Here is a 24,203-nt window from a genome sequence, read left to right as displayed (position 1 = left end):
CTGTCTGAATCGATGCAAGAGATAAATAGATCACCAGGTTGTATAAGCCCTATATGAAGCTGTATATAAGCTTATGGCATTGTAGTTGAGTCAGAACAGAGGTCCTGCATGGCCCCTATTCTTTTAGCTGCTCTTCTCTAGACCCTCTCTAGTTCTGCAATATCTTTGATGTGACTTCATACAGCTGCTAAGCACTCACCTAAATTGCATTCATCCAGATCTTCATAACAAGTGGCTCCGGTATAGCCTGGCTGGCAACGGCAAAAGATCCTGTGGGATGAGGGATCTGTATCACATGTGGCCTCTGGGTGACACTGATTTTTCAGACATCCATCCTCCATGTGACACAAAAGACCTAGACGTAGAGGGAATAGGAATTGTTAAAACAAAGTGTGCATGGTGGGTTACTGTATTCCATACATGGTTTAATTTTGTTGAACTCTTGGTCTCTTGTATTGGATGCTTGTTTCCTTTTGAGATGCCAACCACGATTCAAAAAGTTCAACTCAATTATAAATAAGTTATCATTAGAATTTAAGATCGAAATATCAGCTTTCCTTTAAATGGTAATTTACTTAATGTTGCTTGGCAGGCACTAAAAAAGGCAAAAAAAATGCTAATACCTGTATTTTAAACACACTACCGTTGTAGGAAAACAGGTAACTGTCACTGCTACAAACTCTAGTGCTCCCTCTGCTCTGGGCACTGTACAGATGCAGGCTTAGGAGCCTGTCCATGCTCCATATGCCACATAAAAGCAAATAGCTACACACAGATGATGTCCCTGGCCAATAAACATCAAATTCAAACAAGCAAAGCCCGAACATACCGGCAGACTGCCCACCCTGCTGCATTTCTCCCTTAAGGACTAAGAATGTAAGGGTGAAATGGGTCAGTGGTTGGCAGTCCACAGGTGGGGATGACAAGTAGGGATGAGCTTTGTGTTCGGGTCGAACGTATGTTCGACTCGAACATCGTCTGTTTGTACGTTTGTCGAAATTCGAACAAAACGGGTCGTTCGCGACAAATTCGAGTGACGCGCAACGGCCCATAATTCACTGCGGCATTGCGCGCTGATGATTGGCCAAGCATGCACTATGAACCTGCATGCTTGGCCAATCACGCGTTGTTAAAGAAAAGAACAGTCAGTCAGTTAGAGAGAGAGAGAGAAAGAGAGAGAGTGACAGTGTCTTTTCTACCAGATTGATAGATAGAGCAGGCAGGCTAGTCAGTTTAGTTAAATTTACAGTGTGTAGAGGATATATATACATCCTAGGAGTTGTACATATATTTACACACTGTATAGCTTAGCTAGATCAGCTATTCCTATTTGTCAGGCAGTAGATTGTGCTAGCTGCAGTGTTCTAACGTGTTGTATTGCCTGTGTGCTGTTTAGTTTACACCTAAACGTACTCGGTGTTACTACACTTGTCCTGTTTAATAGCACCTAAACGTAGTGTCTGGTACTGCACTTGCCTGTGTATTAGCACCTAAACGTACTCGGTGTTACTGCACTTGTCCTGTTTAATAGCACCTAAACGTAATTGGTGTTACTGCACTTGTGCTGTGTATTAGCACCTAAACGTACTCGGTGTTACTGCACTTGTCCTGTTTAATAGCACCTAAACGTAGTTGCTGGTACTGCACTTGCCTGTGTATTAGCACCTAAACGTACTCGGTGTTACTGCACTTGTCCTGTTTAATAGCACCTAAACATAGTTGCTGGTACTGCACTTGTGCTGTATAGTTTTCACTTCAACCTACTTGGAGTTTACTGCACTTGTCCTCTCCAGTTTGTACCTAAAGGTACGAGGTGTGTGTACTGATTTTGTCCTGTGCAGGCCATTACAACGTCTGGAAGGACAACAAAGAGAGGCAGAGAGTCACAAGGGCAAGCAGGCTCTGCATCTAGAGGCAACGCTGGTGGTGGACACGGTGCATCCTCTTCAGCACGTGCCTGTTTGACACGCTCATCCTTCTTTTCGGGAGCTGGCCGTGTTGAGCCTCAACATGCAGAGCAATTAGTAGAGTGGATGACCAAGCCGTCCTCATCCTCCTCATCCTCTCTCACCCAGGCTGAGCTTAGTTTGTCTGCCAAAGCAGCTGCCAAGGCGTCCTCTTCCCTCTGCACAATGGCATCACTCACTCCTTCCCTAGTCCAACCATGTCCTCCTGAGGAGTCTCCCGAACTGTTTCAACACAGTGTTGGGTACATGCTGCATGAAGATGCGCAGCGTTTTGAAGGCTCCGATGATGGAACACAGATAGAGAAAGTAATGTGAGCCCAGAGAGAGGGGGTGCCCGAGAGGGACAGCAATCTGGCAGTCATGTTCCCCCAGCTGCAGCATACTGCCAGGTTTTCGACAGTGATGAGGAGGGAGGGGATGAGGAGGTCACTGACTCTACATGGGTGCCTGATAGGAGAGAGGAGGAGGAGGAGGAAGAGGCACAGGCACATCTCCAAAGAGGCAGGATGCCCTCCAGGGGCCAGCTTAAGGGCAGCACACCAACTGCATTACATCGCAGAGCTACGCCTGTGCAGGGCGCTGCTGTGTCTCAACGTTACTGCAAAAGTTCTTTGGTGTGGGCCTTTTTTGAGACATGTGCATCAGATCGCACCGTTGCCATTTGCAACATATGTCTCAAGCGTATCTCGCGTGGCCAAAACATCACCCGCTTGGGCACCACATGCTTGACCAGACATATGTCGACCTGCCATGCAGTTCGTTGGCAAGCATACCAGAAAGACCCACACCAATGAACAAAGCGGACCTCCCCTTGCCCCTCTTTAGCTGGGACCTTCATCCCCACTAGACCCTCAGTCCTCTCTGAAGCCTGCACTGATAGGACTGAAGGTGTAGAAATAGGTGTGTCACAACCTAGTAGTACATGCGGGCAATCTACTGATGGTACCAGACAAATTTCCCTGCCCCAGCTGCTGCAGCGCCGAAAGAAGTACTCTCCCAGCCATCCACATGCCCAGCAGTTGAATGCTAGCTTAGCGAAATTGCTAGCACTTCAACTGCTGCCTTTTCAGTTGGTAGATTCTGCCCCCTTCCGTGAGTTTGTGGAATGTGCGGTACCTTAGTGGCAAGTCCCCAAACGCCACTTTTTCTCACGGAAGGCGATTCCGGCTCTCTACCGCCATGTGGAACGCAATGTCCATGCCTCGCTGGACAGGGCGGTGTAAGGGGTTAGCTTAGTAGCGGGGTGTGTGACCCCCTGGATGGGTTCACTACACATTGAATTTTATACAGACAGGCAGTCGAAGACGGTTGAAAACAAAGATTTTGGTTTATTCTTCCATCTTGCTGGAAACAAGTGCAAACATCCAAACAGCATAAACAAAATCAAACATAAAATAAACCCTGGCCACTTTGGGCGTCTACCTTCCACACAGGAACCTATCTATGGAGTCTGGCACACTGCTGGTCATACAGCAGAAAAACAATAGTCTCTTTTTGATTTTTATCACACAGAAAAATCAATCTCCACCTCACCTCCTCAGAAGACTTTCAGCTACTGCTCTCCTTCACTCAGAAAGCCTCAGGATGCAGCAATTCAGTGGTAATCCTCTGGATTACTTATAGAGGCCTTAATTGCCTCATTCTGAACAGCTGAAGTCTTCCAACGCCCTTAAACCTTTTCTGGCTACTTCTGCAGCCGACGCCTAATAACAATTGGTGTATTGTCTAAACAAGGCAGAAATATATCTCCCGTCTGTGACAACACCCACAGATTTACCTGACTTCCTGTCAAAGCGGTCAGTGGTAAGGTGCATATCACCGCTGACTCATGGTCCAGCAGGCAAGGACAGGGACGTTACCTCTCTTTCACGGCGCATTGGGTGACTCTGCTGGCAGCTGGGAAGGACGCAGGGCAAGGTACAGTAGTGTTGGAGGTTGTTCCGCCACTACGCCTCCAAAACACTTCTACTGGTTGTGACACACCTCTCTCCTCCTCCCCTCCTCTTCTTCTTCCTCTGTGGCCTCTTCCTGTGTTGATGTTTCCTCTGAACCAGCCGTGCTCCGTAGGCGTACGAGGGGCTACGCAGGAATGCAGGCAAAGAGATGCCATGCAGTGCTAGAGCTGGTGTGCTTGGGAGACAGGAGCCACACTGGGGCAGAGGTTCTGTCAGCTCTACAGGGGCAGGCTCAGAGGTGGTTGACGCCATGCCAGCTTAAGCCAGGAATGGTGGTTAGCGACAATGGCACCAACCTCCTCTCTGCCCTGCGACAGGGACAACTGACCCATGTGCCCTGTTTTGCTCATGTTCTGAATTTGGTGGTGCAGCGGTTTCCTGGGCAGGTACCCGGGCTTACAGGATGTCCTGAGGCAGGCCAGGAAAGTCTGTGTGCATTTCCGAAGGTCATATAATGCCACTGCTCGGCTGACAGACCTCCAAGGGGAATACAACCTGCCCAAGAACCGCCTAATCTGTGACATGCCCACCAGATGGAACTCTACATTGGCCATGCTGCAGCGGGTGCACACGCAGCAGAGGGCCATCAATGAGTACCTGTGCCAATATGGCAGCAGAACTGGGTCAGGGGAGCTTGGTTTTTTCCCCATGGCAGTGGGCCTTGATCAGGGATGCATGCACTGTCCTGTCACCATTTGAGGAGGCCACGAGGATGGTGAGCAGTGACAGTGCATGCATCAGTGAGATTGTCCCTCTTAATCACATGTTCGAGCACACGCTACGTGGAATAATGGACAGGGCCCTTGCGGCAGAACAGAGGGAGGAAGAGGAGGACTTCCTTACCTCTCAAGACCCCTTTTATCCAGACAGTGGTCCTGCATGCCCGCCTAGCACACAGGAAGAGGATGAGGAGGACAAGGTGGAGGAGGAGGAGGATGATTGTATCAGCAGCATGGAGGTGGAGCCTAGCACTCAGCATCAGCAGCAGCAGTCTTCAAGTGATCACTTACAGTCCCAAGGAACCCATGGACTTTTACGTGGCTGGGATGAGGTGGCGGCGGATCCTGTCGTCCTCAGTGACCCAGAGGACTGTGCCCCGAATGCCTCAGCAAACCTACGCTGCATGGCCTCCCTGATCCTGCAAAGCCTGCGTGAGGATCTCTACCACCATGTGGAAGGCAATGTCCATGCCTGACTGGACAGGGTGGTCAGTGGTAAGGTGCATATTCATGGTATCAAGGAGAGGGATCATTACTGGCTGGCAACTCTCCTTGATCCACGTTACAAGACTAAGGTTGCGGAGCTTATCTTGCCGTTGCAGCGGAAGCAGAAGATGAAACATCTTCGGGAGGCCTTGCAGAAAGGTCTGTGCAACGCGTTCCCAGAACCTGGGGGATTACCAAACCCTGGTCCTGGACAACGTGTTGCTGAGGCTTCGGTGAGTCACAGAAGGAGCGGTGGAGAAGGTGGCCGTCTGACCGATGCGTTCAGACAATTTTTTAGTCCGCAGCTCCAAGGTATGACCCCTGGTTCCAGCAACCATCGCCAGCATCTGGTTTACATGGTGCGTGAATACCTAGGGGCAAGATCAGACTTGGACACCTTCCCCACCGAAAATCCTCTGGCTTACTGGGTCTTGAGGATGGATCACTGGCCAGAGCTTGCACAGTACGCAATTGAGCTACTGGCTTGTCCTGCATCCAGCGTTCTTTCAGAACGCACATTCAGTGCTGCTGGAGGCTTTGTGACCGATCACAGGGTGCGCCTCTCCACCGACTCTGTCGATCGACTGACCTTCATAAAAATGAATCAGGCTTGGATCAACAGCTACCAAGCACCTGATGCTGATGTAACAGAATCATTTTTTTGGGAATGTCAGATCCCTTGGAGACTGCCTATGCTGATGCTGAGTGACTGTCCTGTTATGCTGCTGACTCAATATAATTTTCCTCCTCAATGATCTTGCTGGTAGCTAGTAAGAACATTGTTGGTTCTGTCCACCGCCACCATTGCCTAAGGCCCAATTTTTCTGCCCCTGTTTAACAGGGGCGTATAATAAAAAATTTTGATGCAAGACTTTGCATGTGGCTCTTTGCTGCCCTCCAATGACATTATCTGTGAGGGGTTGCAGTGTTGTGGCACCGCCACCAGTGCCTAAGGCCCAATTTTTCTGCCCCTGTTTAACAGGGGCGTATAATAGCAATTTTTGATGCAAGACTTTGCATGTGGCTCTTTGTTGCGCTCCAATTACAGTATCTGTGAGGGGTTGCAGTGTTGTGCCTAAGGCCCAATTTTTCTGCCCCTGTTTAACAGGGGCGTGTAATAACAATTTTTGATGCAATACTTTGCAGCAGGGCTTATTAATGTGCTCCAACTAGAGTATCTGTAAGGGGTTGCAGTGTTGTGGCACCGCCACCAGCGCCTAAGGCCCAATTTTTCTGCCCCCGTTTAACAGGGGCATGCAATAACAATTTTTGATGCACTACTTTACAGCAGGGCTTAATAATGCGCTCCAACTAGAGTATCTGTGAGGGGTTGCAGTGTTGTGGCACCGCCACCAATTTAACAGGGGCATATAATAACAATTTTTGATGCAAGACTTTGCATCTGGCTCTTTGCTGCGCTCCAATGACATTATCTGTGAGAGGTTGCAGTGTTGTGGCACCGCCACCAGTGCCTAAGGCCCAATTTTTATGCCCCTGTTCTAGTATTTTTCTCTGTTTGATTCTTTTCTATTTTCAGTTCATTCTAGCTTTCTCCTACGTTATCATAGTGTCATGTTTATTTTCCTGTACTAAATACTCATCATTGTCAATGTAAACACCACAAATCTAGATTTGTTCTTTTAGGCAGCATTGATAGAATAATAAGCCACACATTGTTGAGTATCCAAGAATATTTATTGTTTCACACTTAAAATGTGTCATTTTTATTTTTTCCAAAAACATCTTAATATAAATTCTTGAATTTTTTTGTTTTTTTTTATATATTTTTGCTTTGAAATACTTGTCTACATCTATTTTTTTTTAAACTCTCCCCAGCACATCAATCAGATTCTTGAGTTTTCGGTCCACCACTTGGGTTTTCTTTTTAAGCTGGCTTAAGGTGAAGTTTATGTCCTCTATTTCTGCCCTGCAGGACAAGATCTCCCCGATTAGGACCTGGGCACTGTAGGTGTCCAATCCGCCCCCAACCGCACGAATACCTACCAAAATTTGGAAAAAAAACATGTATTACAATTATGCAGGCCTACATCTATTACCTGAAGCTGTGCTGTATGATGACACTGACCTGATGTGGTGGCATTTTGCACATCTGGCAAGGGTGGGGCTTGGCTCTGTGTGGGGTTGGTCGGCTCCACTGCTGCAGCTTGATTGCGCCCTATGAGATTGTAAAAAAAAGGATACATGAATCAAAAAGATTAGAGGTCTGAAAGAGGAATATCAATCATTCTTTTTATAAAGTGTGGTACAATTGTCTGTTTTTACAATCCTTCTAAGCTTAACACAGGATTTTATCCATTACCAAAGCTGCTGCATTTCTCTATCTTTGGCCAAGTTTCATACATGGAAAAACACCAAATATCCACTGTATGACACCCTAACTAGGTTGTTCTTGTGGCCAACACTCAGTGCCGATCCTGACCTCCCTGGGGCCCGAAGCAAAATGACATGGCACATTAAAAATGAGAAGCGGGGGCGCTGACGACAGTGACATGTCACATTAAAGAAAGTTGAGAAGTGGGGGGAGGGGGTGTTCTGCTGTCGGGAAATGACATCTTACATTAAATTGAGAAGCAAGGGGTGCTGACTTCTTGCCTCTTCTCCCATGCAGCCAGCGAGTTGAAAAGCGGGGTGAGGGGGCAAAAATGACTTCTTACCAGGCGGGGCCTCTAGTAATTTGGGGGGCTCTTCGCAGCTTTGCGGGGCCCTAAGCGGCTTGCATAGAGAGCCTATAAAGCGGATCGGCCATGCCAACACTTGTGCTACTGAGTCCATATGTGTAACCAACTGCTGTGCTGCGCATACTCTCCTTTTACTGTATATTGACTTAAGTTGGATTATTTAAATCTAGTTAATAACACATCTACATTAAATAAAAAATTGGTCTCACATAAAAAGATCATAAATAGAATGAACAACCAATTATTATGCACCTTGAGACATCTATTCTTGAACTGTATATATACACACAACTTGAAAAAAAAAGCACATGCCGCAAAATAATAAAAACAAATAACCAGAGTACACATGAAAATTACTTAAGTCTTCTGATGACTCTTCAAATCATCTCCATCTGCTCCGGCTCTCTTCTTTTGAGGTCTGACCACCTCTTCCTCAACTGCTCCCTTGACCTCTGCACCTTGAATTTCTGATGGAGAGTCCTCAGAACACTCTCCATTATCTGGGCCTTGACCTTCTTGGGGTTCTTGTAAGGCCCTTTTTGACAAACATAGTCCTCCTTTTTAAGAATGGCAACCATCTCCACCATCTCATCGAAGGACATGTTGGTGGCTTTGTACCTCCTCCTGCTCCTGGTGTGTGCCTGGCCTCTCTCCTGCCTTGAGGTTGCAGCTTCCTGTCTCTCCTGAGTCTCCTCCATCATGTCTTCAGTGAAGTGCATTGACCGACCGAAAAGGGGCGTGGCAATTACTAGAACGATCGTCATGGGCGGGGATACGTGTGGAGCTTCTTGCATGCACAGTGTATAAAGGGATATTGCGTGAGTAAGAACGTCGTTCACAGTCGGTAGAAAACGTCGGGAAAACAATCGTGCAGTATGACGATACGAAACTTGATTTTGAACTTTATGATCATTGGATGAGTTTGTGGGTTAGATATGGGGAGAAAGCTAAGGCTTGACTGACATTAGTTTTTTTTGCTAAATTTTGACTTGCAGAAATAATGGAGGCCTTCAGAGAACAGGAGTTCTTCACAGAATTTGTTCAAAGGGGGCCCCGGATGGCAACCCCACTTTTTTATAGAATTTTTCTTTCCCAAAAAAATAATTTATTGAGCCAAGATCTGGCATTGAAATGGAGCCCCCCCACACCCCTAAAATAATCGACATATTGTTGCCACAGAGCACGTGCACTTTGGGGGGCCAAGCCTGTATGGCCACAGGCTCACGGGTCACCACTGGAACATCAATGGCCTCATCAGGCACAAGTGTCATGTAGTTTGTTGAGGGTCTCTTTAGGAAATTGTGCAATATGCAGCAGCAAAGTATGACATGGTTCAGATTCTACTTAACAAACCTACAGTCCTTGTCTTGTTTGCACCGCCTGTATACTGCTGTTCAAAGTATATAGGGCCAAACGGTCTTGTCAGGGCCGATCCTCCCTATAGGCTCACTATGCAAGCCGCTTAGGGCCCCGCAAAGCTGCAAAGGCCCCCCCAAATTACTAGAGGCCCCGCCTGGTGAGAAGTAATTTTCGCCCCCTCACCCCGCTTCTAAACTCGCTGGCTGAGTAATTTCTGACAGTAGAACACCCCCTCATGAGAAGCGGGGGGCGCTGACGACAGTGACATGTCACTGTCGTCAGCGCCCCCCGCTTCTCATTTTTAATGTGCCATGTCATTTTGCTTAGGGCCCCAGGGAGGTCAGGATCGGCACTGGCTCTTGTAATGACCTGGGGGAGTGGTGGCGGGGAAACTCATGCTATTTTTTTCAATGATTTTTATCCATATTGCAGGGACCAAACGTTACATTAAAGCCGCAAGCAGTATTAAATTTCTTTTTTCTTATAGTAATGTCATGTTGTGCAGGGACATTTCTAAACACGTGCCACTACTATAGACACTCAGCAGGTACGATATTTAAAGGAATTTTTCATTTTTTTTTTTCACTTTAAGCATCATTAATATCGCTGCTCCAGAAAAAAATACAGTTTTTAAAAGTTTTTTTTCCATTGATACATGTTCCCTGGGGCAAGACCCGGGTTCTCAAAGACGTTTTCCAACAATAACTAGAATATTGGGCTTTAAAAATTAGCACTTTTGAATTCGAACGTTTGAGTCCCATAAACTTCAATGGGGTTCTAAATGTTCGCGCGAACGTTCGGTCCGTTCGAAAGTTCTGGTGCGAACCGAACGCGGGGGTGTTCGGCTCATCCCTAATGACAAGTTCATGTTTTTATGTTAGAATAAAGTTTTTTTCACCCGGGTGGAGTCAACAGTGTGTGGCAACTTGATTGTTTGGATCGACACTACAACTATATTGAAAATAAACAAAACTTTTCTAACACATCAACTTATTTTAATCAAACTTAAAAATTATTCCAAAGTTAGCCCTCATTCACACGAGGTGGACTCCATCGCTACGGAGTCCGCCAGTTCCCACCAGCTCAGCGGGAGATCTCTTCGCTGATCTCCGCTGAGCCGGCAGATGACAAGTCCCTCTCTGCTCACTGAGCGGCTTGTGCAGCGTCGCTGTCTCCTATGGAGAGATCTGATGAAAACGAACAGCATGTTCGTTTTCATCAGATCTCACCCGATCCGCTGTGGACGGATGGCGACGTATCGCCATACGTCTGACTTTGGTGGATCAGATCGGATGTCAGCGGACATGTCTCCGCTGACATCCAACGCTCCATAGGCTTGCATGGAGCAGCCGTTCAGGTCCGCCGACAAAACTGACAGGTGGACCTGAATGGTCCGACCGTGTGAAAGGGGCCTAACACATGCTTTAATTTTTTATGCATCAAAATATCAAAGTGACTGGAATCAAAAGTGTAAAAGTATTCTTCTATTCCCTCAGCAGACTGAATATTATTCAATCATACAAAATAGAGTGGTTTGGCAAAATTCTGAATTGTGACCACTAGCTAAAGCTGATGATTATTGGAAATAAATATGTGTTTAGATGTAGCCATCCAGATAAGATTTAGGCATTTACCAATCCTTCCAGTGGGGCATACGCAGAAATACGCCCCCACCTGGTCGATGCAGGTGGACCCCTCAGCACAGGTGGCTGTGGCACAGTCGTCAATGTTGTGTTCACAGTTGTCACCATTCCATCCGTTAACGCACACACAATTGAATCCTCCATACGTGTTCTGACAAGTCCCGCCATTTCTACATATGCCTGGAGTGTGGCATTCATCAATGTCTTTGGAACAAAGTCCTCCTAGTGGAGAAGAAGAGACAAGGAGAGTTGTTGAACTAGATATGTTGTAACATATGGACCTAAGCATCCTTGTTTACAGACCTCTAAACCTTCACCTGCTTAATCCCAAACTTTCATCCCAAGAAAAACCTCTAAACTGAACTTATAAAGTGTACACCTCTAGCCCAATTTTTCTATTAGTTTTGGATAGAACGTGGAATAGTTAGAAGCTCTGCCAACGATGTAATTCTGTATTTGTCCCCTATGGGTACATTAGATCACTGGGACAGAAAATAATAGAAAATCCAGCATTTTACATTTGCAGCAGTACATGAAAGATGGGAGCTCTTCCAGTGGGGACACCTGTGCTTGTGACAACTGTCTAAAAGGAGATATTTTTGGGGAAAACTTCCATAACAGGACACAAACCGTGATAAAAACCTGCAACACATCAAATCACCCATACATCTAGACCAATCTGTAAGGGTGTTACATTCTACATTCTAGACTAATCTGTAGGGATGTGTGCATGGCTAGATGGTGACATTGTGTAAATTCAGAATATAGAAAATAACCGACACACCAACTTAAAATCGAATGTTTACTGGAGTCCCATATTATCACAAAACAGTAACATTTCAAGGGTAAGTAGACCCTCTCTATCAAAGTGACAAGTAGAGAAAGAAAAGATGGTCTATTTGAGTGATAAAAACTAACCCTAGTCTCAGGGCTTGCCTAAGACATTATGCTGTCTGAGTCCAAGAATTTAATGCTGCCCCCCACCCTCCAAAACAATATCACGCCCATCAAAAGGCCCCCACGTCCATTATTTTATATCATGATAATTAAAACTAAAATGTAATTTTAAACACTGCAGAATGCAGGGTTCTGGAGTGCGTTATGCTCAGAATGCAGGGTTCAGGAGTGTGTTAGGCTAAGAATGCAGGGATCAGGAGTGTGCTAGGCTCAGAACGCAGGGATAACACATGTGCTAGGCTCAGAAGGCAGGGATCAGGAGTGCATTAGGCTCAAAATGCAGGGATCAGGGGGGTAGGGGGTAATATGAATGGTGGTAGAGGACACTGCTATGGGGGCGGCCCTGCCCATAAGTGTCCTCTGCCCCTTCACATCACCTCCCTCCCCCCCACACACACACAGTAGTGCCGTCTGCCCCCCTTTCCCCTATAGCAGTGACCTCTGGCCCGCCTCAACCCCCCCTTTCCCTCCCATATCAGTGTCCTACCTCACAGCCAAGAGCAGAAGGCAGCACAGTTCTGGACAGAGGCTAGGAGCGGGAGCCAGCAGAGTAATTTTCCATATTAGCAAACTGCTGATTGGTTGCTTAGGACCACCCTGTGTCCTAGCAACCAATTACCTGCGGTTTAACTTGAAAAGTTAATATGGGCAGCTGCTCCTCCTGTCCTCCGTTCTGAGCTAAGCTGTCACTGATGACAGCTGAGGAGGAAGCTTGCGGAAGGGGAGAATAGGAGAGAGCAGGACCGGCACGGCTGAAGAGGTTGGAGGTTGGGTGGGGAAAGAAGGACCGGCAGCTGGAAGGTGGGGGTCGGCGGCGCAGGAATCTGTTTGCGCTCCACAGGTGGATTGCAATCGACAGGTTTCTGACCCCCGTGTCTTGAGCGTCAACTTGCTGCTCCTCTCAAAGTTCCGCCTGGGCCCAATGGACGCAGCGGGACTAATGGACGGGCCAGCCCTGCCTAGTCTACATAGATGAATGGTTTGTTTTCACTGCTGCCATGTAGGGGGGTGGAAAGGTACAGCCTCGGGAAGAACTCTTCCCCCTTCCACTTCTCTGCTTTTTACTGTTCCCCTGATTAAGCTCCCAGTGTAGAGATGTACACTCTGAAGCTCTGCCCATCTATCTACAAAGGGCTGAGACCGGCGGAGCTCCGTACTTTACATCCGCACAGTGAAAGCTTTATCTACACCCTTTCACAACCAGAATTCTGCAGAACCCCTGACAACCTCAGGCGGTATTCCAAGGTGCCATGGCACCTTGGTTTAGAGAGGCTGGTTTAGATGATTGTGCGCTTCCAAATTTGAGATAACAGTTTGAGGAAGGCCCTTTTCTTTTCCAACATGATGATGTACAAACCCACCTTCATAAACACATGGTTTGATGAGTTTGATGAAGAGGAACTTGAGTGGCCTGCATAGTGCCCTGACCTCAAACCCTAATGAACTCTCCTAAATGGAACTCTGATGCACGGTTGTTTTTCGGCATGAAAAAAAAATAAATTTTTAAAAACGTCATTTAAAATCATTGTGTGTGGGCTTCACAACGTTTTTCGGCTTCTTTTTAAAATGTCGTTTTTTGGGTTGTAAAAAATGATCGTGTGTGGGCTAAAATGACGTTTTAAACCCGCGCATACCCAGAAGCGAGTTATGAGACGGGAGCGCTCTTTCAGGTAAAACTACCATTCATAATGGAGTAAGCACATTCATCACGCTGTAACAGACAAAAAAGCGTGAATCGTCTTTTACTAACAAGGAATCAGTCTTTTTTTTTCATGCCGAAAAACGACTGTGTGTACGCGGCATCACACTGATTACGAACCAGGTCTTCTCACAGAACCTCAGTTTCTGACTTCACAAATGTTCTTTTGATGCTGAACAAGCACAAATTACTACATAGACACATCAAAATTGTGGAAATGCTGCTAAGTCATGCATCCCCATCTGCTGGAAGTCCCCAAACCCACCGACTGTTGCAATGTGGTTGTGGAAGGTAGACGACGTTAATAGGATGGAAGACCTGATTCTTTCAAACCAAGACAGGCAGGAAGCGTACAAACAAACATGGCAGTAATGGAACATCTACATCTATTCAGATGAAGGACAAAATCTTAGAGACCTGACTTAGAACTTAGGAACAGACTCCCACCCTCGACAAAATAGATACAGATTTGCCAGCCCAAGCGATGCAGTTGGAGCTGATATAAACGCACGAACCCATGCTCGCGGTTTCCCCTCCCCCCCAACCCCCCCTTCCTTCCCCTCCTTCTACTCGCACCCAGACCAGGAGTATCTCCCACTGGGTGAATATCCCTCTTGGCTCCCCTGACTATGTCTCGGGGGCTGTGACTTTCTACTTATTCTCCCTCTCTTTTTTCTTGCTACCTCTTAGATAATAGGAAAAAGTGAGCGGGTCCGCGGATCCTTGATTGCATGCCACGTCCCATGGGTAATTACTACTCTACTGACGACACCGTTGGGGATGTGGCACGGTAGGCTTAGAGGTACCAGTACGAAGTCGGCCGCATATCGCCCGTTAGGGCAAGAGGCCCGACGCTACATGATAGCCTATCGGATATTTCATTTGAACGTGATGACTGTGTGTATTTGACTAATTTTTGTTTATATACCTATGGATATCACTGTGTTTACAATGTTACTGTGATCCGTGTGGACACGCTCTTTGTTGAGTATAAATAAAGAATTTTGAAAAAAAGATAGGGGGTACATTAAGACAAATATAAGTGACTGGGGTTCTGGGCTCACCTTCCAATCCTGGGGGACATTTACATGTGTATTTTTCAAGTCCGTCAATGCAAGTTCCTCCATTTTGACATTTGTGGTTAATGCAGTCATCAATGTTCTCCCCACACTCAGATCCAGTGTAGCCTAAAGTACAACAAATATCATTATCATAATGACACATAGCCTTCTTAGTGGCTAACAAATCTTTACTAAAAGCTACCTTCACCTTCCTATAAAGATCTTGCATTGATAAAGCCCTATAGAAGTCTCACGAATATCCCTAATCTTAATAATCCAGTTCCTTATAGAGCAGATGGAGACTCTGAGGTAGAAAAGCAATCCTTAAAATTGTACGTTAAAGTTTTGGGGACTACATATTAAAATGTGTTTCTGGGTTTCTAAAAGACCAGGGGCACCTCTGGGCAAACAAATCAAAAGGTTGAGCTGCTGTTACCATGATGACCACTCTGCATCAAGTCTAATGCCATGTACACACAATCGTAAATTCCGACAAGAAAAGTCCGATGTGAGCTTTTGGTCGGAAATTCTGACCGTGGGTACCAGGATCTAGCAAATGGTTCTGCTCATATATCTCTTACGATTGCCTCCAATGACTGTTCCTTATTATTTTACCTGTATGAAAGCCCCCTGACAAAGGATTCATAATTCTGTACAGTCAGTCTTGTGATTTATACACCTCTGCCACACTACATATCCAACCAGGATTTCCTCATTCAGCATTGTAGCTCCCTATGTCACCTATCTGGGCTATGAGCCAGCATCATTACCACAGTCCAGTTAGGAGGTAACTGACTCAGAAAGCAGCAAAGCTGAATCAGCAATCATCCACTCGAAATAGCTTTCATTGATATAATATAGTATATCTATCAAGTATCAAGTATTTAGCTGTTTTTTCCTTGAGCTTCATATCACTAGAATAAAAAATAAAATAAAAATGAACACAACATGAAATCACATAAGGAATTAAAATGGTAAATGTAATTTTAATGCAAGTAATACATTTAAAGGGGTTGTAAAGGTTTGTTTTTTATTTTTTAAATAGGTTCCCTTAAGCTAGTGCATTGTTGGTTCAGGGAAATCGAAGGAAAAGGTAAGTGAACCAACAATGCACTAGCTTAAAGGAACCTATTTAGAAAATAAAAAACAAACCCTTATGCCGCGTATACACGCCTGTTTTTTGGGTTGTAAAAAATGTAATTTGAAATGGTCTAGAAAAAATGTGTTTTTCAACCCGATCGTTTAAACGGCCTTGCCTACACGCGATCATGAACAAAAATGCTTTAGCAAAGGGCGGTGACGTACAACACGTACGACGGCATTATAAAGGGGAAGTTCTATTCGGATGGCGCCACCCTTTGGGCTGCTTTTGCTGATTTTGTGTTAGTAAAAGACGATTCACGCTTTTCAGTCTGTTACAGCGTGATGAATATGCTATCCCCATTACGAACGCTAGTTTTACCAGAACGAGCGCTCCCGTCTCATAACTTGCTTCTGAGCATGCACGCTTTTTTCACGTTGTTAAAGCCCACACACGACTATTTTTTACGACGTTAAAAACGACAACATTAAAAACGTTGTGAAAAATTAGAGCATGTTCGAAATTTTTAATGGCCATTTTTTACATCGTGAAAAATGCTCTGGAGCCCCCACACGATCGTTTTTAATAACATTAAATAAAAACTTCATTTTTTACAACCTGAAAAACGGTCGTGTGTACGCACCATTACAACCCCTTTAAATAAATTCTTTTTTTTATGATTTTTTTTTTTGGCTGTGGTCAGGTGGAAAGATACACATACGTTTAGGAGATACACTTACCTGGTGGGCATGCACACTGGTATAAGTTGGGGGTTCTTTGATGGCACGTCCCTGCATTGAGGCAGCTGTATAAAGAGCACTGTCCTCTTCTCATCTCACAGTTGATGCCATCGTACATAGCTGGGCACTCACACAAGAAGGATCCTATGGTGTTCCTACAAATCCCACCGTTCTTGCATACACCAGCTTCCTGGCATTCATCCACATCCTTCTCACATGCCTCTCCGCTGTAGCCACGCTGGCACTGGCACTCAAACCCCCCACGGGGGCTCAAATCCTTGTTGACACATTTGCCTTTATTCATGCATCGGTTGGTAGTACAGTGGTCAATTAATTCACAGTGTTTGCCTGAGTGACAAGACAAAAAATATTACCACTTCTCTTCTGCAATACGAAATCTTCCTGGTACGATAGCCTGTTATTACAGTTTGTCTAAAACAGAACATTAGACATGTGTACACTGAAATATTTTGTTTCGGAATTTCGTTTTTATCCGAAAAATTTAATTATTTAGTTACGTCCAAAATTCTTTTTTTTTATTTTGTTTCGTCAAAAAATGCATTCATCCGAAAATCCAAATTAATTAAGGTCAAATCTATCATTGAAGGCTTATGGTATCTGTCGAATGTTTCAAGGAGATTCGACGAAGCAGCTAAACTGTACAACGCTGCAATCATACATTTCCGGTCGAATGCTCCGCCCACAAGCTATAGTAGAATTCTAATGTTGCATGACACTAGTAATAATAATATTTATTAACTATTACTACTAGTCAACCAACATTAGAATTCTTCTATAGCCTATGGACCGAGCATTTGACCATAAATGTCCGCTCGCGGCGATTGTATGTTTTTAGCTCTTCGTCGAATCTTCATGTCTCTATAATGTCGAATCTTTCCTCTCTACCGTGTTTCCCCGAAAATAAGACCGGGTCTTATATTAATTTTGGCTACAAAAATCACACTAGGGCTTATTTTCAGGGGATGTCTTATTTCTTTACGGTATGTACAATAATCTACATTTATTCAAATACAGTCATGTCATCATGACGATCTTAGAGTGGTTGTAACCCCAAAAAGAAAAAATATATATTCTGTTCCTTTAAAGCATGATAGCCAGCACAGTGACCTGCCGTAGCTCTTCTCCACTCTGGGCACTGCAGAGGAAGGGACCACTGACGTTGGAGAGGAGAAGATCTCCAGCCGGTCACGTGAGCGCCCAGCGGCACTGTAAGCAAGGTATTTTCCAAAACAAAGTTACAAAAAAGAGACACACTGCACATTATATAATCTTTTTACAAATCGGATTACGTTTTTACGACGACTTTAACTAGGGTTTATTTTCGGGGTAGGGCTTATATTGCAGCCATCCCCAAAAATAGCGCTAGGTCTTATTTTCGGGGTAGGGCATATTTTTGGGGAAACAGGGTATGTAGAATAATCTTGGACTAATAGAGTTAAGGTTAGGCACATTCGACTGCAGGTTCGATAGACACAGATCGCTATTGTCACCGTCATGTCGAACCTTCTATCTGTATTGAACTGTTGTCACAACGAAACGAAAATTTAGCATTTTTTATGTCGGATCTTTCGGATTTCGGACTCTGCACATTCGTGGCCACATGCGGTATTGCATGCCAATGCGGAACAAATTATTTTCGTTTCCATTGACTTCTATGTGGAAACTCGCTTTGATATGCGAGTACTTCGCATTACGAGCATTCTCCGGGGAATGGATAATAATCATAATCCGAGGTTCAACTGTATTAGTGTAAGGGTGTGCACACTTATGCAACATTTTATTTAATTTTTTATTTTTACTTCCCTCCATCTAAAAGATTTCAGTTAGTTTTTCAATTTTGTACAGTTTTTAGGTCACATTAAAGGTGGAAAAAGTTCTGAAATGATTTATATTTGTCTCGTTTTTTTACATCACAGAAACCTGACATTTTAACAGGGGTGTGTAGACTTTTTTTATATCCACTGTATGGCAAAAAAATAAAAATAACCAGGGGTATCAACCATACTATACTCTCATGGCTTTGGATACACTTTAGAACTCCTTATATATTATTTTTAATTATTTCTCAATTCATCTCCTAGTGGAAAAAAATAATTAGGTTCTATTTGCCCTCTCCCTGCTCCAGCACTGTCATTCAGATTCCTTCTTAAGCCCTGTACAAACGATCGGATATCTGATGGAATCTAATCCGATGGATTTTTTCATCGGATATCCGATGAAGCTGACTTTCATCAGTCTTGCCTACGCACCATCAATCAAAAATCCGACCGTGCCAAAACGTGTTGACGTAAAACACTACGACGTGCTGAAAAAAATGAAGTTCAATGCTTCTGAGCATGCATGGATTTTTGACCGATGGACTTCCACACAGACGATCGTTTTTTTCTATCGTTTTTTTATCCATAGGAAAAATTTAAAGCATGTTCTATTTTTTTTCACCGATGGAAAACAAACCGATGGGGCCAACACACGATCGGTTTGTTCGATGAAAACAGTCCATCGGTCTCTTTTTATCGGACAAACCGATCGTGTGTACAGGGCTTAAGTCACTGCCGAGGAAGCTCCCATAACATTACTGGATCGGTTAGATTACTGCAGGTAAAAGGTATGCATGGGTTTTAACAAAAGAAAAAAAAAGACCTGCAGGAGCTTTTGGGGAGGGGGGTTGTCATGGGTGGAAAAAAATAGCTTATAATTTAAATGTTGTGAAGATGGTGCCCATGTTATTAAATCACTTTTTTATATAACCTTTGCAGTACCACATTGGTTTTCTTTCAATTATAATATTCTATTAAATTTAATTTTCTTTTTAAAGTTACCAAACATTTTACCTGTGTCATAATCTCAAAGAAACAGAAAGCAATGGTCCGTTTTGTTTAATTATATAATGTATGAATATGCTGTTCTAAGAATTCAAATTTTGAGATGCCATTATTTTAGGACCCAGGTGTCAGCATGTTAATATTTGCCATGGACAAATTTAGGTTAATTTTAACCCCTTCGCGCGAGGGTACGCACATATGCGGCCTCGGACTTAAGGGGTTATACCAGGATGATGCTCGCAGCTGCAGGCCAGCGGTCGGCTTTCCAGGGATAACAACCGATGCAGCTAAAAGCCGCTTGGTTGTTATCCCAGAGGAGCAGAAGGAGACATCCCCCCCTCCTGCCACCTCACGCCGCTCTTACCGGGCCTCCAGTCCCACCGGGAGACCCGATCCGCGATGCGTCACTTCCACCGCCTAGAGACAGACTGGCACGAAGCCGGAAACGGCTTTGTTCCAGTCTTCTCTCTGTAAACACAGAAGCGACGTCACAACGTCACTTCCGGTTTACTCGGCTGCCAATGGCGCCAGATTTAAAAAAAAATATATACAGTATTCAGACTCGCTGTTTTCAATGAACTGAATACTTTGAAGTGTAAAGGAGGGATTGGAGGTCTTTTAGACCCCCGATCCCTCCATAAAGAGTACCTGTCACCACCTATAACTGTCACAAGGGATGTTTACATTCCTTGTGACAGCAATAAAAGTGATCTGAATTTTTTTTTTTTAAAACACAATGTAATAATATAAAAATAAATAAGATTTTTTTTTTTTAAGGGCCCCCTCCCCGCGAGCTCAAGCAGCAAAGAAAACACATACGGAAGCCGCACCCGCATATGTAAACGGTGCTCAAATCACACATGTGAGGTATCGCCGTGACAGTCAGAGCGAGAGCAATAATTCTAGCACTAGACCTCCTCTGTAACTCTAACCTGGTAACCATAAAAAAATTAAGGCGTTGCCTATGGAGATTTTTAGGTACCGTAGTTTGTCGCCATTCCACGCGTGCGTGAAATTTTAAGGCGTGACATGTTTGGTATCTATTTACTCGGCGTAACATCATCTTTTACATTATACAAATAAATTGGGCTAACTTTACTGTTTATTTTATTTTTTTTAATTCTTTTAATTCAAGTGTCTTTTTCCCAATGATGTCCTTGCGGCGTACTTTGGAGCAATGCACACTGGGAAATTCCACGGACGGCGCATGCACCGTTCGGGAAAAACGTCAATCACGTCGGGTCAAGCCTAATTTACATAACACACGCCCACCTCTTCACTATTTGAATTAGGCGGGCTTACGCCGGCCTATTTACGCTACACCGCCGCAACTTTCTTTTAAGAATACGGCACTTGCCTGTAAAAGTTGCGGAGGCGTAGAGTAAATAGGATACGTTACGCCCGCACAAAGAAACGCCGATCTACCCCAATATGTCAGAAATAGGCTTAGGCATGAAAGGGATTATTAAGGAACCGAGAGGTCTATTACTCAAAGGGGGAGGAGGGGGCATTCATTGAACACACATAACACCTTTCAACAATACATGAGGAAATATTGAAATATTTATGAATCCAGACAAAGAGTTTATAAGCCATTACTTAAGGAATGCATTGATCTAAATAAACGTTCTTAGAATGGAAAAGAGGAAGGACACAACTGGGAAGTAAGGACGGACAATCTTTGCAGGAACAAATCATAAGCCTCTATTGTGATCTTACAGGAATCTAGAACAATATTCATACTCCAGTATCCAGTAAACCATGAGGATACCATGACTCAGCTCCATAATATTACAGGAAAGTCGGGTGGGGCCTGTAATGCTTATAAAATGAGCATGAATGACTACTACCAGTACAACTAGGTTACGTAATACGCTACAGATAATTAATTATAACAAGGTTCCTCAATGATTCAACATAATACAGAAAACCATTTACATTTGTCACTGCCACAATGGATTTTACTAACAAGGTCCTTACCTAACTCAAACACAATCCGGGCTAGCTCAGACACCTATTAACCTACCAGCTTGTTTTAGAATTGTAGTTTGGTTAAAATAGGGGCGTCAAACTCAATTTCATTGCGGGCCACATCAGCATCATGGTTGCCCCGGTTCTATCTGTGAGGCCGCGTACACACGGTCGGACAAAACCAATGAGAATGGACCGAGGTTCAGTTTCTTCGGTCCAAACCGACCGTGTGTATAGCCCATCGGTCTATTGTCCTTCGGTCCTAAAACATGCTTTAAAATCGAACCGGTGGACCGCTGCCCGATCGGTCCAAACCGATGGTTAGTACAGAAAGCATTGGTTCAAAACCTGCGCATGCTCAGAATCAAGTCGACGCATGCTTGGAAGCATTGAACTTCGTTTTATTCAGCACGTCGTGTGTTTGACGTCACCGCGTTCTGACCCGATTGGTTTTTGGAACGATGGTGTGTACGCACATCAGACCATCAGGCTACTTCAGCGGTGAACCAATGGAAATGGCCCGTCGGACCATTCTCATCGGTTTGGAACGACCGTGTGTACGCGGCCTAAGACTAAATGTCCAGAGCACCCCACCCCTCCTTACATCAGATGTCAAGTGTTCCCAACCCTCCCTTACAACTCAGTGGACCCCTTTGACCTTGTGCTGCTGCCAGTAAGAAGCTGGGGGTGGAGCTGGGAATCAGAAAGTGCAGGGCCTGGAGGAGGACCAGAGGAGGGCTGGAGTCAGATGCCAAAGTCAGCTGAATGCTAAGACCAGGGGAGGCGGAGACTAGGGGGTGCTGTGGCTGCATAGAGAGGCGCAGGATCTGTAGGAGGAGTTCTGTATTCCTCTCTACTGCCGACGGCTGAGAAAGGGTGTGGGTGGAGACAAGGGGGGTGCCACAACTGGAGGGGAAGTGCACGGGCCACATGAAACAGCCTGGAGTGCCAGATTCGGTCGGCGTGTCTTGTATTTTGACACATATGGTTTGGAACGTACAAAATTCTATGCTAAAAGTATCCACAGCTGAAGGCAAGGCTGTTTAAAGCGGAGCTCCACCCTAAAGTGGAACTCCTGCTGATCGGATCCCTCCCCCCCTCCGGTGTCACATTTGACACCTTTTAGGGGGGAGGGGGGTGCAGATACCTGTCTAAAGACAGGTATTTGCACCCACTTCCGGCCACAGTCTGCGGGCAGACTGCGGGCAGGACGTCACCTCCCGTCCCCCTTCCCCCCGATGTGTTCTGGGAACACTCGGCTCCCAGAGCACAGCGGGAGCCAATCAGCAGGCGCAGCGCGACTCGCGCATGCGCCGTAGGGAACCGGGGGATGGCAGGGGGGAAGCAGAGTGACGAGCGATCGCTCGTCCTCTGCTGCGGACGGTGGTGGACTCCAGGACAGGTAAGTGTGCCGATATTAAAAGTCAGCAGCTGCAGTATTTGTAGCTGCTGACTTTTAATATTTTTTTTTTCAGCGGACATCCGCTTTAACATTCAGGCACCTTGCAACCCACATCTAGAGTATGTTTCTATTTTTGTTGTGCTTTAGGCTGAGGACGAGGGGTGCTGTGGCTGCACAGGGAGAGGCAGAATCTGTAGGAGTTGTGTTCTCCTATCTGCTGGGGACTGCTGAGAAAAAGTAGGGGCAGAGACGTGGGGGTGCCGCAACTGCAGGTGAGGTGCGGTGGCCACATGAAATGGCCTGGAGAGCCGGATTTGGGCCTTGTGTTTGACCCATATGGATTGGAAAATACAAAATTCTATGCGAATAGTGGGCCATATTCTCAAAGAAGTTCCGCCGGCGTATATGGAGATGCGCGGCGTAAGTGTAAAGAAGCGCCGTCCTATTTATGCGCCGTAGTCACAGAACCAGATCCGCCAGAAACAAGGCTTCTCCCGTCCGTCTTAACTCGTTTAAGTTTACGCAGCGTAGGACGCATGTGGTTCGGGAATATGGTCCGGCTCTCTCCAAGTTAAGCCGGCGGTGCGCATCTGAGATGCACTGCGCCTGACTAAATATGCGCCAATCTACGAGAATATGGCCCAGTATCCACAGCTGAAGGACAAGAGTGCTAAACATTCAAGCACCTTACTACCACATCTAGAGCATGTTTGTATTTTCTTTGTGCTTTGGTCTGGTGACCCACCACATCCCCCACCTTATGACTTTTCCAAAAATGAAATGCTGTGTGACCCACTTTTGCATTTGGGGTCTTGTATTTGGGTCCTATTGGTAAATTTAACTGCATGGTTTGTATATTTTCCTTTGTTTGCATAGGTCTCCTTCAAGTGCTTAGGTTTCCCAGAACAAAAATCTCCAGTGGTGAAATGTGTTGGATGAAAGAGCTAGGCACACACGAGGAGAAACAATTACATCAGTTGTGGTTGGAGAACAATTGTGTGTGTTGTGGAGAAGCCGCACTTTTTTAACATGGCGGTGGACTTGAATATTGTGCAGAACCCACGTACCAACTATTTTGTATGCGGTTGTGGTGAAGTCCCATTGACTTCAGTTGGCATGTATGGCCAGCACAATGTCTACCAAACACAACATACAAAACAGGCTGTTCACTTTTTAAAGACATTAACCCTTAATATAATGAAAGTGGTAAAAATCCACTTCAAAAAGAATACCCAATTACATGCAAAGGAAAAGAAAAAGTAGTTTTGCTTGCACATGATGGAGATGGAAGTCAGCAGAGCTTTCCCTCAATCAATAATCTAATGAAAGACTCCATTGTGACTTGCCCAAAGGCAGGATAGCACCTCAGGGGTCCAGGGGCGGGCTAGCATTTCATCCCAGGGCTGAGTCAATGGCTAAAAGGATATTGGGCAATGAGAAAGGATATTGGGCACCAGTCACTGTTAACTTATTAAAGTATTATTGCAGAACAGTAAAGGAGATGAGGGTTAGGGGTCCCGGATACTGAAGCAGATCACTTACAGCAGTGATCCTCAAACTGCGGCCCTTCAGCTGTTGTAGAACTACACATTCCATGAGGCATTGTAACACACTGACATTC

General features: G+C 45.2%; 1 protein-coding gene across 1 annotated transcript in view; it reads right to left on the bottom strand.

Moving 5' to 3' along the window:
- NOTCH4 (notch receptor 4) overlaps positions 1–24,203 on the bottom strand; it is a 146,301-nt gene that overhangs the window by 92,706 nt on the left and 29,392 nt on the right. Inside the window, exons 4-7 of the mRNA XM_040323033.1 lie at positions 16,367–16,714; positions 14,549–14,671; positions 10,820–11,050; positions 200–355 (exon numbers count right to left, since the gene is read on the bottom strand). Of these exons, the coding sequence (XP_040178967.1) occupies positions 200–355; positions 10,820–11,050; positions 14,549–14,671; positions 16,367–16,714 (858 nt within the window). The remainder of the gene's footprint in view (positions 1–199; positions 356–10,819; positions 11,051–14,548; positions 14,672–16,366; positions 16,715–24,203) is intronic.

This window comes from Rana temporaria, chromosome 9 (genome assembly GCF_905171775.1).
Source record: "Rana temporaria chromosome 9, aRanTem1.1, whole genome shotgun sequence".
In the NCBI taxonomy this organism is placed as follows: Eukaryota; Metazoa; Chordata; class Amphibia; order Anura; family Ranidae; genus Rana; species Rana temporaria.
The sequence above is the reverse complement of the archived record's forward strand: the minus strand, read 5'-3'. Positions and strand labels throughout refer to the sequence as shown.